Below are 14,316 nucleotides of genomic sequence, written 5' to 3' on the forward strand. Positions count from 1 at the left end.
ACACAATGAATGCCCTAGAAATAACGACTATTTTAAAGAATTATAAACATTTCAAAGGGGTTTACCCTAGTGACATGTTACCAAAAATAATAGAAAATTACCCTTCATCGGTAATAGTAAATTTAGATCCTAAAAGGGCTGAAGGTTTTCATTGGATTGCTATCTACTTTGACGGACGTAAACACGCCTACTACTTCGATTCACTAGCTATTGGGAATGTAGTACCATCAATCAGGATATTTGTCAAAACGAATTCTTCTAAATGGTCTTATAACAAATGAAGACTACAATCCTTATCAAGTTCATCTTGCGGACCCTTTTGCATCGCCTATATTTTACATAGATCTAAGAAAAAAAGTTCCGCCTCTTTCATGAAAAAATTCAAGAAAGATCCTTTGAAAAACGAATTTATTATATCCAAAATGTTTAAAAACATTATTTCTACCAAACCAAACGATGTTCGACAGTAATTACTATAGTTGACAGGGTATTATTAGCATTAATCTTCGCGCCACTTTTGTTTCCTCGGGGTAGTATAAATAGGACCTATCCCTATTGGGACTATTCGTACTCTTCAACTAGAACTACGCTGGTACGGTTCTTCATTTTTTCGCCGACAATATGTCTAAATCAGTCGTGGTAGAATTCGACTATCTTTTGGGAAAAACTAAAGAAAATAAGCGTCCGTCGTTTATACCTAAAGAATTGGCCATCGCTACCGTAGAATCAACACCCTCCGTCATTTCATGGACCTTCAAATCGCCGTACGATGAATACCACGTAGATCCCGATAACCGAAGAACCAATTTTTATACTACCCGATACATCCACGGCATTTCTTTCCGAGATGGTGACGTACCTTTCCATAGACTATCGGCATGCTTTAATTACGCAACGCGAGACGTTGCTACCTATTTTTCTAAAGGAAAAGAAAAATGCGCTTTTTTAGAAGAAAAGTTTAATATTAAAGACGTTATTGATTTAGCTTCGTATTTGTATAAAAACAAAGAAAATATTAACTTTTAAATTTTATTTTTAATTGTTTCATTCGTAATAATTTTGTAAAACTTTTAAATTTAATTTTTAAATTTTCATTCTTAATTATTTTGTATTTTTATTTTATTGTCATTAAATATTTTTAAAATGTATATATCGATCTTATTTATTTTGACGTCATACACCTTTTTTTTTAACTTCCTATAAATATCTCTACATCGTCGACAAATTTCTCATTTACGATTTAGACTCCCCAATATGAACTACGAAATTCAAAGATATCACAGTTTTTGTCATTTTCCTTTCCCCGAAATTGATAAAGGAACTTTAGCTAGAGCGGGCTTTTATTATTTACATTATGGGGATCATGTACGCTGTTTTCACTGTAACGGTATTTTAAATAACTGGATGAAAATCTCAGACCCTTTCGAAGAACATTGGAAACAATTTCCTACTTGTAAATTTATAAAAGGATATCCTACAAATAACATACCGAGAATACCCGATGTACCCGATATTATACGTCTTAAATCTTTTAAAACCTGTCATGATTTAACTAAAATAGAAGAAGAAAAATACATAAACTAAAAATTATGGTTAAATTTAATAATGTTATAAAAATATATCATAGTCCCCCCGAAGATCGAAGAAATGATTTTTTAATAGATAAATTAAGATTTAGACATAGAATACATCAAATAAATATATTATTAGGACCTTTACTTATTAAAAGAATCAACGAAAACACTTACATACCCCCCTCACCCCCCCTTCCCGATCAATAATTATATAAAAGAGAATTCGAACGCTTTCGAATCAACATTCGCTAGTTTACAACCGAACGAGCAACATCACGCCAAAATGTCTTCCGAAATTTCTAATAAAAGACCTATCGAAAACCCTGAATCTACCGTTACTAAAAGAAAGAAGATGGAAGGACGTCTTAAGAAACTTAATTCGAAATTTCATCTTAGTAAAACGCTTTATCTTACATTCGGTCTCGTCGATGATATGGAAATTGAACTTTTTCTTAGAAGAAAAACTAATCTTAAAGGATTTCCTTTCTAAAGAATTTTCCATTTTAGAGGATAAGACGAATCAGAGTTATATTAAACTTCACGCGTCTTTAGACGGAATAATTTTTACTTTTCAAGATATCGAAGACTTTAATTTTAAAATATCACCCAAAGAAGTCCTAACTTTAAAGAGACAAATACCTAAAATAACGAAACATTTAGAACTTTTAAAGGCTAATACTTTATCTCTGGAATGCATGATTGAAACTGTATACGATATTCTTTTCAAACTTAACAAATATTTATTCGAAGACGAACCGTACATACGTATTCTCGAATCATTCTACGAAAACTTCGATGAATTAATTAATTATATTATGAATTATATTACTCCTACTGAAATCATTCTTAAATTTAAAGAAAACCTAGAAAAGAAAAAGTGCATGTGCACTTTAAAACCATTTAATCTTTATAACTTAATAATTTCCCAACAAAAATATTATAAAACTAGATTGGAAAAAGATTTGTAAAATCTTGTAAAAATAAAATTTTTAAAAAAACATATATTAGGGTCTTGGTCATCTTGTTTTCCTACTACAACGTACCCTTTTAAATAAGATCCGAAAAGAACAAATCTGAGCTTAAAGAGGACCCCTCTCGACTCGAAGAAATTCTTCTTTTTTTCCCTCAAATAAGGTTGACCATAACAACATCTAGCGGTGAAAAAAATATCTTTCCCTATAAACCCCAAAAAAGAGTTTCGCCTCTCTAAAACACATATTTTACCTGTAATACCAAATGGGGTGAGGGGTGGATGAAAATATGGTCGTCCAGGTTCCCTATAAACCCCCAAAAAGATTTTCCCTATAATACCAAATGGGGGGTCGGCAAAGGGGTGTCGCAGAAAAAGAGGACATATATGGGGGGAGGGGAGGGGGGAGGCGTTTTCCCTATAATACCAAAGGGGGTCGGCAAGGGGGGTCGCAGAAAAAGAGGACATATATGGGGGGAGGGGAGGGGGTGGGGAGTTTTCCCTATAATACCAAAGGGGGTCGGCAAGGGGGGTCGCAGGGGAGATCCATTCCCTGTACTGCCGTACTATTCTCTGTTGTTTCATCCATTACTAATCTGTATTGAAGACTGTTATTTAAAAATATGATTAAGGATAACTTATTTTGTCATCTACTTAAAGCAAAGCAATAACATTTTTCCTATGTGGTTTCTCTACACTGTTGGTACATTTTACTGTTCTAAAAAGATTACGCGTAATCTATAAAGCCAGGCCTTTGACAATGCTAAAATTAATACGCCTAATCCGAAAACGGAAAACATGAGCGCCTACAAATAAGTAAGGGGTGGTGACGTTTCAAATGTATGATGAGTTCTGACCAAGAAACTTGGAAGTACGGAAGCGGAAATGACTGAATAGTGGCCACAAAAGAAATCAGTGATTTAGACATTAGGGGTTAAATGTACAAATTTACGCATCACACTCATTTTGTATCCGCTATTAAAAAAATTATATTTTCCTTTTGAAAAGATCGTTTGCTCTTTTTTAAACAGTCAGTTGAATTTTTCAAATATTCAATATTGTACCCTCAACACGTACTCCCTTTTAAATAATTAATTTCATGATAAAATGTTTTCCGAAAATCTAACTTTAAATCGTGTTATAAACAATAAAAACACAAATTTTTTTAACTAAGTTTTTGCCAACCCTGACAAGGACCCTTTCTTACACCTTCAAATTCTAAATTTTAGGAGCTCTTGATTTTCGTGTTTGACTTTGCAGTACATGTTCGTTGTACGTTGGTCTAGGGGTATGATACTCGCGCTGGTTGCGAGTGGTACCAGGTTAAATCCCGGAAGGTCGCGTCTTAGAGCTTCATATTATAAATTTAGGAGTATTTTTATTTTCGTGTTTTACTTCTCAATACGTTTCGTGGTCCGTTGGTCTAGGTGTATAATACTTGCTTTGGGTTCAAGTGGTCCCTGGTTTTAATTCCACACGGACAATTTCTTACACCTTGAAATTCTAAATTTATTCAATATTGAACGCTCAAAATAATTAATATCATAAAATAATTTCGGAAAATCTAATTTGTTCTTGAAAATGCTTAAATTTGTAGTTTTTTCAATCAATTTGGAGGGAATAAATCGACTAACTGTTAAATCAGTTGGTTGAATTAAATATTGATTAAGGATTAAATCAATATAAATAAAGAAAAATTGCAATATCGGGACTTCAGTCAATTGATAAACGTCACTCTTATCGTTTGTTTTTTCTGTCTTGATCCAAACCAAGACCTTTTTTTAATCAAGTAGGTTGTGAAAATAAGCGCCTTGCGCTAGCGGGAGTAGTGGCTTAAATGGAGAGCCGCGATATAGACTATTAGATCTGGAAGAGTGATTTAAACATGTTTAAAACTAGTTTTTTTTTGTGTTTTTTTACTGTTTTTTTCTACTTGTTTAAAAAACAGTTTAAAACAAAAAAATCGTGTTTTAAACAATAAAAAACACAACTTTTGTTTTTTTTTTAAAAACTTAATTTTTGCCAACCCTGTCACTAACCTAGTTCAATTACCCTTGATCGCTAACCTAGGTCAATTACCCTTGATCGCTAACGAGTTCAATTACCCTTGATTTCTAACATAGTTCAATTACCCTTGATTTCTAACCTAGTTCAATTACCCTTGATCGTTAACTTAGTTCAATTACCCTTGATCGCTAACTTATTATAATTATCTTTGATCGCTAGCCTAACTTAATTACATTTGATCGCTTACCTATAAAGTCGCTATATTCGCGGGGAAACGACTACCTAAGCCATACCACTAAAATTTCGTATGGTCCACAGTTTCAGGGCAAACCACGCAATTCAGAGCATGTAATTAAAACTTTGAAAAACAATACTTAAACTTAATTGTTTTTAATGAAATTTCAAAAGGCACCAATTTAGTAAAGATGGGCCGATACCAGTTTAAACCGATACCGATATATAGGTTTAGCCAAATATCGGTTCCGAATTGTAATTATTTTTTCCAACTTACTGGGTGTACGGGTCTGGGACAACTGCCAGAATTTTCTCTCCCGCTCCAGTAGAAAGGTTGGCACGCCCCTAAATATATACAACCGCGGTTTATAAAAAATAGGTAAAATTAAGGCTTTTTTTAGGCTTATGAATTTTTGGGAGACTGGACATAAAATCCTAGCAAATGACCTCCTTAACAAGAAAGCGTGTTCGAAATATCTGAATCAAAAACGACTAATGGAATTTTCAAAGACCTCTTTCCACGATGTCAGCGTCATGTTTCTGGTATTCGCGGCTTCAACCATGTTGGCCATTTTGATCTCGTTGGCGGAAATCCGGCTCTCCTCGAATAACACGTGCGTTGAGAAAACTCTCAGAGCAATTGAACTGGAGACATATTCCGGCAGTATCCCCGAGGATATAACCAAGGAATGCGCCCACTGTCAGAGGTGTTCGGAGTGCGGTCAGTGCAAAGATTCCGTCACCGTGGTGCGAAAAGCGACAAACAGACGTCGAAAGCCGATTCGAAAGCGTTTGAGTTATATTAAAGAATTTGAGAAAAAGATCAAAAAAGGTAATCTCCAACATGTATAAGCGCCACAAATGTTTCTCAACTGGTAACTAGCTTTATAAAACTTCCGTTGAAAAGTACGACGGAGATACTTTGGGTATCCTGTAGGCGAGAATCGCGACTCGATGTAGGTATAGATTAAATTATGTTTGGTAATGAAGCGCCTGGGTTTTTTCAGTTTTACACAGAAATTTTAATTCCGGTAAATTTTTTCTATCTTCGTATTATTCGCGATAGCCACGATATCTCGAACTCAAATCAGTGTTTTCTCAGAAAAACTTTAATCGTAGTATATTCGCATGACAAAATTACTTTCCATTAAAACAGATAAAACTTAAAACCATTTGGGCACGTTTTGATTTTGCACAAGGTTGTAAGAATATCATTTAAATGAAATAAACGATTACACTCATGACGTCATAGAATTACTGTCCTAATAGCCCAGGACTTTTAGGGTTTGATCTAGAAAATTGCGATATAAATGTGAAAACTAGTAAATGGGATGTTTGTGTTTTAACAAAAAATATACTAAAAGCCCTGCTGTAGAACCCGATCTTTCAAAGCAATTTTCAAAAATGGCCGACAGGAAAGTCAGCTAAAAATATATTCCACGCTCTTCTTCAAAAATTATAAAAATTAATGAAAAATATGATTGGAACCACATGAACATCATAGTAAATTTTTACAGCTCTGTGTTTCATAGTTTGGTCGCCATATTGGAAAATGGCCGCCATGAATGCTGGGTACAGTATATATCACCATGTTGTTTGAAAATTATGAAACCTTTTAGATATTATAATGAGAGCTGTGTAAACCTCATTGTAAAAATTTGAAGAAATTCATTGGATAATTTGGCCGCCATGTTGGAAAATGAACGATTGGAATGTCATTTCAATACAGGTATTCTTCAAAAATTAAGAAACTTGGTAATAATTATGTTGGAGTTTGTCTTAAAATCATACTTGAATATTGAAGACGTGTTACTGTAAGTTTTCGTGCCATATTTGAAAATGACTGCGGGAAATGCCAAATATATTTCAAATACAGTGTGGAAGAGATCAGAGAAACACCTAGCTTTGTGGAAAACCCCCAAAACCCCTGACGGACTACTTCACTGCAGTACATTTTCGAGCACGTATACAGGGTGTGACATGTGTCATTGTATGCAAATGAGAACTTGCAACAAGTATCATAGTGAATATCGTTTAATGATACGCACTTTGAAACGTTAAAGACCTTCGATTAAGATTAGGAACTAAGGCATCTCACTACAAATTAAAGGGCTGTTTGGTAAACCCATCAGCGTAAATGTTCGATGTGCCTACCGTCGTGGTGTAGGCACTCTTCAAGACTATTATCCATTTTTTACGTTTTCCAGCATTTGAGGAGCGATTCCTTATCTAGAAGGCCAAAGCATATGGGTTCACCTTATGCTTTGGCCTACTTAGATAAGGAATCCATACGTGGTTACGAAGGTCAAAATTATCCGCGGCACTGAGAATTCGGCACATTATTCAATCAGTCGTTACTAGCAGCTTAGATCGTATAAACGTTGTAAGTCCTGTGTCGTACACGAATGGCAGCCTACTCCAACCGAGAAAAAATGGACATGATGTTTATTTTGGGTGAATGTCGCGGTAACGTTGAACAAGCGGAATTGCTTTATGCCGAACGCTTCCCACACCGACGAAGGCCGGTTTGAAGAACCTTCACGAACATTAAAGCAACCTACGCGATTTCGGGAGTTTCGTCGTGCAAGACCGTCAACGTAGAAGAGACCGTATAATTGGTAATCATGATAGGGAAGTCGACATTCTAGCACGTTTTGAAGCCAATCCTCATACTTGTAGTAGAGCGGTTGGAGAAGAGGTCTAAGCCATTCAACCGTTCTTGCCATTTTACATCGGCATCACTACCCACCCTATCATATCTAAGACCATTAAACACTAGAGATGGGCCGATACCAGTTTTAACCGATACCGATATCATTCGATACTTGGGAAACCGATACGTACCGATACCGATATTTTACCCGATCCTTGGAATAAACCGATATTAAACCGATACCGATATATTAACCGATATCAGTAAGAAAATAGATGCTATAATATAGGTTGTAGAGATGGGCCGATACCGATACCATATCGGTATCGGTACCGATATGTGACTTTAACCGATATATCGGTATCAGTTAACAATGAACCGATATTTTTCTTCAAAAAATATCGGGTAGAAATATCGGTTCATTTTTAACCGATACCGATACATCGGTTAAAGTCAAATATCGGTACCGATATCGATATGGGATCGGTATCGGCCCATCTCTATTAAACACAGATGGACTGGAATGGAGATAGGGCGGGTGGTTCCTTGTGGGAAGCATCTCTCTAGCGCCTCTTTAGCGCCACGCCGCGACCAATTTTAAAACTATTTCGAATCAAACAAACAGGCGCGTGAAATAGCAGGCGACATTAGGCCCGTTAAAGCTCAGAAGTCATTAAACACATGAGAACGTAACCTAAGTTGGAGAAAGTGTTTAGTTGAATCATAAGCGGATAATAAACATAAGTGTGCCATTTAAGACCTTTCCCATAGAAATGTTTAACTAAGAGCTTGTCGTACACGGAGCATAAAACATTTGGATTAACAAGTCCTGTTCTAGTCCCATATATGTTCTTTGGGGCTTTCCCGCCAGATTTTTCAAATGTTGTGTGACGTCAACTTCCGAAAGTAATCCGAGAAGGCCAATATCGGTTATAACGTGGTAGCCATCTTAGGCTAGCACAAGAAATATATTTGTGTTAGCATTTTTAACTAAATTAGAGTTAGCGAAATCTTTAAACGGAACGTGAAAAGGAAAAGAAGAAGAAATGGTACGAAAATCTAAATGGGATATTCCATCGCCTTTGAAAAAGCCTGTGCCAAGGTTAGAAAGTCTAGGCCTTGCCACAAGTGACTTAAGGATAAGGGCCAGGCTTAACACTCATCTGGTATGTATTGTTATTTTAATCACATAAGCTATTAAGTAACATGTGAATATAATAATGATTTAATTAAATCTTGTATAATCGTAGCAAACCGAAAGTAGCGAAAATGCCACCGAGCCGCTTACGGTGTCAACAACTGAATTTCCTAATGTAAACAAGGCAATTGAAATTCCTGAACCATTTGAAATATGCATTTTTGTTCATTTGTTTTAACCATAGGAGAGTGAAAGCGATAGTTTCTCGAAAGAATTAGAAGCAGTGAGTACAATAGGAACTCCTACTTCTGAAGAAAGATTCGACTTAGAAAAGAAGAGATCAAATTCGTCTCATTCTTTCGAACCAACTGTACCTTCTCAGGGATTGGCAAAACAAGAAGATCATTTTCCTAGCTACATTGGTGTACCATTCACAAGTTTGGTTAATCAGTTTGAAACGTTACATGTCGTTGAAAAGACAACTTCGAGTAACGAGGTATGTAATGTAAATCAATTCATATTCATCAAATTTTTGTCATTAACGCAATGAATTCATCCAGTATATTTTGGAAATAACGAGAAAGGGGTCTTATGATACAACCTGTAACAGCGAGCCTTTTAAATGTACCCTGAATGCCAAAGGAACTTTGAAACAAATTGTTTTATTTGGAGGTGTCAAAAAAGAGTTTTCTGTATTGGAAAATGGCGTTTTTTCAAGCACACGAGTAAATGATGCACTTGCTGATTTGGCAAATGTCAATTTGGTATTTTGTGTTGGTCTGGGTACAGATTCAGCTAGAATAGTGTCCGAACTGCCAAATACTCCCAGGACGGTTAAAACATTTGCCTATCCATGCAATCATCTGATGGCAACTACATGCGAAGGATGGTTTCTTAGAAGAAAAAATTCTCAAAGTCAAACGGAGGCTGAATCGCGTGACATCTGCCAGGAATGCAAATATGTAGAAAGATATTTGAGAGTCTGTATGAAGCGAAGAAAAGCAAGTGTGACATCCCCAGCCCGCAGGAAAAGAGCTCATCCGTCGTCTACTTGCCCTACAAAGTTTTTATCTCCAGATAGTTTGGCAAAGAAGAAAAAATTAATCTCCTATAGATTTCATAATTTAAAATTGAAAGCTGCCAAGATTGAAAGAAAATTAAACGATATGCAAATGGAGCTTGGTGTGAAACAACATGAACAGATGAAAGAAGTTACGCGAACAGTTAATGAGAAATTTTCGCAAGAATTAGATGGGGTGTTAAGCTTTGTTGAAGAATCAGCTAACAACCAAGAAACAATCAAGGAGACACGGGAAAGACTAAGAAAAGCTTGGGACATGGATTGCGATATGCACCTTCAGCAGGAAAAGAAAGAATTTCTACATGATCAATCTAAAAATTGTATGGGTATCTTTGGTTTTTGGCCTTTACAAATGTATAATTGTGTTTATATAATGTTTAGCCACTGGCTGTAAAGGAAATCGCTGGAGCGTTATCACGTACCGCATCGGTTAGTGCTTTTTTGTCCATAAATTCTAATACCAAATTTTATGATCTATTCGCATAGAATACCATTCGAGAATTATATCCCTATGATTCTAAAAACATTCGGATTTAACTGCAGGGTTCGTACACGACCTGATTAACTATGCGGATAGGTCTTTTAAGTAGTAGAAGAAGCAATAAACAATGACTTGATTTTCCTCTTCAACCTCCCTTTAAAGCATTGGCTGTAGCGTGTAGAAGCAAAGCCGCTTATGAAGCGCTTCTTAGCTTCAAAATTCTAAACTTGCCATCATGGCGTTCTATTCAACGTAAAACATCCAAGAATTTAGACGAACCAGGGGTTAACCACGAATATATCAGGGAACAAAAGGAGACATATGATATGTTTGCAAAGGAGCAGATGTCACTGGGCCTTCCAAAACCTGTGACTGATGGTGTTTTAATTTTTGACGAGGTTAAAGTAGCAGGAAAGGTTGTTTGGAACAGCAAGAACCATAAGCTTATCGGATTAGCAATGCCACCAGAAGAATACGCTTACTTGGATGATTTGTACCGGGACGTTAATGAGGAAAAAGAAATCCGTAAAGCGAACTACATGCTGCAGTTTCTATGGAGGGACCTTTCATCCAATTACGACATAATTGGACCTTACTTCGCATTGCCAACAACTGCGGACGCTCATGTCACATTTGGATGTCTCTTTCAAGTCCTTAAAGCTTTCCAAATTCACGGTTTCAACGTATCTGCTATAGTGTGTGACGGAGCTTCTGCAAACCTTTCTGTTATAAAGCAGTGTGTTGGCTTGGACGGGACCTTTAGCTATAAATTAAAAAATAATGAACTTGAAATCAGCATTAACGCGAGCTTCCCTAACCCATTCAAACTGGAAAGAAATATTCACTTCATCATATGCCCATCACATCAGGTATACCTTTTATAGTGCTTTAACTGGATTTGGAGTATTCATTATTGTTTTTCCAGTTAAAAAACATGGTAAATGCACTCTTTGCATCTTTTGCCGACCGCGCTAAACTATTTGAAAACCAGGGCATACAGTTTGGTTGGCAACAAATCATTGACCTCAAAGCTAGGGATGATAATTTAAGAGATAAGGGTGTAGCGAGGTTAGTCCCGAAACTTTTGCAGGCTTATGTGGAAAGAGACGCTTGGACTAAGCTAAACGTAAAGCCCGCCCGAATTCTACAGGTAAAAATTTTTAGCTTATTCTTTTTAACACGTAACTTTAATCGTAATTTTTTTATATTTTCAAGCAAAATGATGTTTTATCTGCGTTATACGAATATGCTAACCCAGAACCAAATCTGAAATCCAGCAACCAAGTTGAAAAACCTAAAGATGCTAAGAATGTCTTGAGCACATACTCTTATTTGAAGGCCTGCCAAAACCTTTTTGAAGATGGAATGTTATCCAAGACACAAGTAGCTTCTTTAGATAGCCCTGCTTTGTTAAACCTTGACCAAGGACTGCAATATTTCACCGACTGGCTTAAAGATATTTTTGGTAAGAATAATTTTTGCGTCAACAATTTGTACGAACCCTGCCTACGAATAAACATAACACAACCATTTTTATAATGTTCATCCAATCATTTTGTTTATATCTCGATTTTTGTTTTCAGAGAACGATCCTGATTTTAACCCCAGCCATCCCAGACAAAAGAAATTTCTCTCTTGGCAGGTACATTATTTATACAATGATCTAAAGGTGATGATAAATCTATAACCGTTTCACCATATCGTTTTAACATAGGGCAGACGTGGGGTTTATTGCGAATAATGGTTTTTGGAATGAAGAGCCTCGCCAAGGAATTTCTTGAAACATATCCTGATGGTCAATATTATCTCTGCCTTATCAGAATTAACGGAAGCGCTGTCGAAACCCTTTTTTCCCAGTACAAGCACAGTGCAGGTGGCAAAATTAGTAGTATAAATTTTCATACTCTACGGAAGCATGCTCTAACGAAGAGAGATATTAAGGGTCACCACAGTGGTAAGGGCTATAGAGACGTTCCTCTCTATGTAAGAGACGCTTTTAAAAAGAAATTTGAGTCCAAGAAGACGATAGAGCCTAAAAAGAATTCAATCACAGCGTCCGTCAGTGGGACAAGTTGTACAAAGTACTGACTTCATCAATTGAAAAATGACCTATAAATAAATTTTTATAATTTTTTTGGGCGTCCTAAGTGCATAAAAACTTAATGACTGGCCAATTCATTCTCCTTTTAAAGGCACCAAAAAATGTATAACGATATGTTTAAAGTTTGATCATTTTAATCACAATAATAATATCACAATACCAATATCACAATACGTAGGAAGAAAAGTGTGCAGGTAGCTTCTTGATCCTCCTTCCATTTTCTCTCACTTCTAAATGATCACATTGATTAAAGATTTTTTGAACATTTTTAGTGGGTCTTTTTTTTGTTTCTTTAATGGTGTATTCTTCAGATCAATTTCTTTGAAAATGTTGTTCCCACATCCTGAAATTTGTTGGTCCAGTGTTTCTTGATTTTCTAATAGTTTCTTGAGATTTATCTCTTCGGAAATAACATGCTCACTAGCTATCTTATCTACCAATTTTCGTTTCTTACATCTGAGGGAACGTTTTGGGGTCGTTTCACTCTGCTGTAACATTTTGAACTTTGGGCTACTATATTCCAAACTTGTTTCCTTAGAGCTTGGGCTTGGAGTAGTTTGAACATCGCTTAGAGAAATATCACTCATTTTATTTAAAAACACTTCCTTCTGACTAGAATCTCTTTCTGGCGGCGAGACCATTTGTTTAGTTTGGCTGAACTTAGTTATTTTGATACTCTTTGGTTTAGTTTTTTTATTGGAATTCTTTGCATTATTATTTTTTTTGGCATTTTTAGGAACTGTAATTTTAGGTTTTGAGCCAACGTTCTTAGAAAGAACATAAAGTTCATCCCTTAGCCCATTTCCACCTTTCACTTTCTCTTCTCTCGATGTTATGAATTCGTTGCATAAGGCGTGGGTGAATTTTCTCTGTAATTCTCTGCATATTATCACACCGTCTTCTCTGGTAACCAAAGATTCAGCGCATCGTAAAAAGGTTTCTGTGAGGATCGAGTTGTGTTGCTCAACGAAATCAGCAACAGCCTATATTTGTGAAAATTAATTACTAAGCAGAAAATGAGGTTCAATGGTAATAACGTACCTGTAGAATTCTATGTCCATGTTTTTTTACTCCGTCTTCGCTTAAAACAGTCCTTATGACACTGTTTAACTGAGAAAAGTATTCATTTAGCTGAGCTTTCGGAATAAACAACCCTCCTCGATCTCTAATTTTTATGCCAGAGAATGAAATTTCAGTTTTCTCTTCTGTGGACTGTCTAATTTTCAGAGCTGCATCATAGAGGATTTTGGATTGCAAAACTTGGTTTTCTGATAGGTTTTTGGACGTCCCATACATTGTTCTTCTTTTTGATTTGCGCCAAACTTCCCCAATACAACCGCCACCGATTGTTAGCAACGATCTTGCATAAGATTCTTCTTCGTATACCTATTCATAATTTGTTTCTCGTTAATCAAAACCAAATTATCGTCACAATAATGTTTTAAGGTTAACATACTGTTGTTTCTTTAATTCCCACTTCATCACTTGGATTTGAGCGTTCTTTTTTTTGACACCAATATTTTACTACCTCTTCTCCATATGTTTGCAATATTGATAGTAAGTCATTCTTTTCGTATGGTGTTATCGACAGGATAATATCTTCAAATGTTTTGAAATTGTTTCTTATAAACGTATAAAATTTGAACATAGTACTACAACTCTGTAGTTTTGAATCCCTAGCAGTAGCATTTCGTTTTGGTTTATTCCCCTCGAAAATGATTAAAAACTGTTTAGACAGTTGATCCACAATCGCAAAACTAAGCCGGCCTCTTTTAATTGTTGGTGTAAACACTCCTTGGCACTGGATTCACCAAATGTCTTTATAATTACAGAATTAATTGCTTGCACAATTTCAACTACTTCGCACTCATCCATATCAACTGTTAGACTTGGCTGACACGAACGTCGAGCAGACGACCAACCGGTAGCTTTGAACTAAATATACTATCGCGTAGGGATATCAGAAATTCCGTATTCCGGGGGTTCGGCTAATGACGTAAATTTCGTCATTTCAAAAAACCTACGTCATTTACGTCATTTCCCTTAAACAAGGTTTTAGTGAATAATTACCTATAAT

General features: G+C 35.9%; 2 protein-coding genes across 2 annotated transcripts; one reads left to right on the plus strand and one right to left on the minus strand.

Annotated features, from left to right (window-relative positions):
* Positions 1-5: 5 nt before the first annotated feature.
* On the plus strand, positions 6-12,243 carry LOC149697760 (uncharacterized). The gene is made up of 17 exons (XM_089867246.1): positions 6-218; positions 583-995; positions 1,245-1,365; positions 1,711-1,969; positions 2,082-2,331; positions 5,187-5,617; positions 7,198-7,251; positions 8,471-8,604; positions 8,689-8,751; positions 8,821-9,072; positions 9,137-9,977; positions 10,039-10,086; positions 10,301-11,007; positions 11,064-11,288; positions 11,354-11,603; positions 11,722-11,780; positions 11,858-12,243. Exons 1-17 carry the CDS (start codon positions 6-8, stop codon positions 12,224-12,226), a joined length of 4,689 nt encoding a protein of 1,562 aa, XP_089723372.1. The 3' UTR covers positions 12,227-12,243.
* Positions 12,244-12,300: 57 nt separating this feature from the next.
* On the minus strand, positions 12,301-13,308 carry LOC149697761 (uncharacterized). The gene is made up of 2 exons (XM_089867215.1): positions 13,281-13,308; positions 12,301-13,222 (listed from the first exon to the last, which is right to left on the minus strand). The coding sequence occupies exon 2, from the start codon at positions 12,878-12,880 to the stop codon at positions 12,470-12,472; it is 411 nt and encodes a 136-aa protein (XP_089723341.1). The 5' UTR covers positions 12,881-13,222; positions 13,281-13,308; the 3' UTR covers positions 12,301-12,469.
* Positions 13,309-14,316: the final 1,008 nt, after the last annotated feature.

Source organism: Phalangium opilio, unplaced genomic scaffold, assembly GCF_054372755.1.
Source record: "Phalangium opilio isolate 3A_F unplaced genomic scaffold, DU_Popi_V2 ptg000019l_1, whole genome shotgun sequence".
Taxonomy (NCBI): Eukaryota; Metazoa; Arthropoda; class Arachnida; order Opiliones; family Phalangiidae; genus Phalangium; species Phalangium opilio.

Bases quoted from the DNA above. Each gene is read 5' to 3' on its own strand.
- LOC149697760 (XM_089867246.1), top strand. From the start codon at position 6: ATGAATGCCCTAGAAATAACGACTATTTTAAAGAATTATAAACATTTC. The intron at 8,605-8,688 runs GTATGTATTGTT...GTATAATCGTAG, and splicing joins CCAGGCTTAACACTCATCTG to CAAACCGAAAGTAGCGAAAA. The intron at 11,008-11,063 runs GTATACCTTTTA...TTGTTTTTCCAG, and splicing joins TCATATGCCCATCACATCAG to TTAAAAAACATGGTAAATGC.
- LOC149697761 (XM_089867215.1), bottom strand. From the start codon at position 12,880: ATGGTCTCGCCGCCAGAAAGAGATTCTAGTCAGAAGGAAGTGTTTTTA.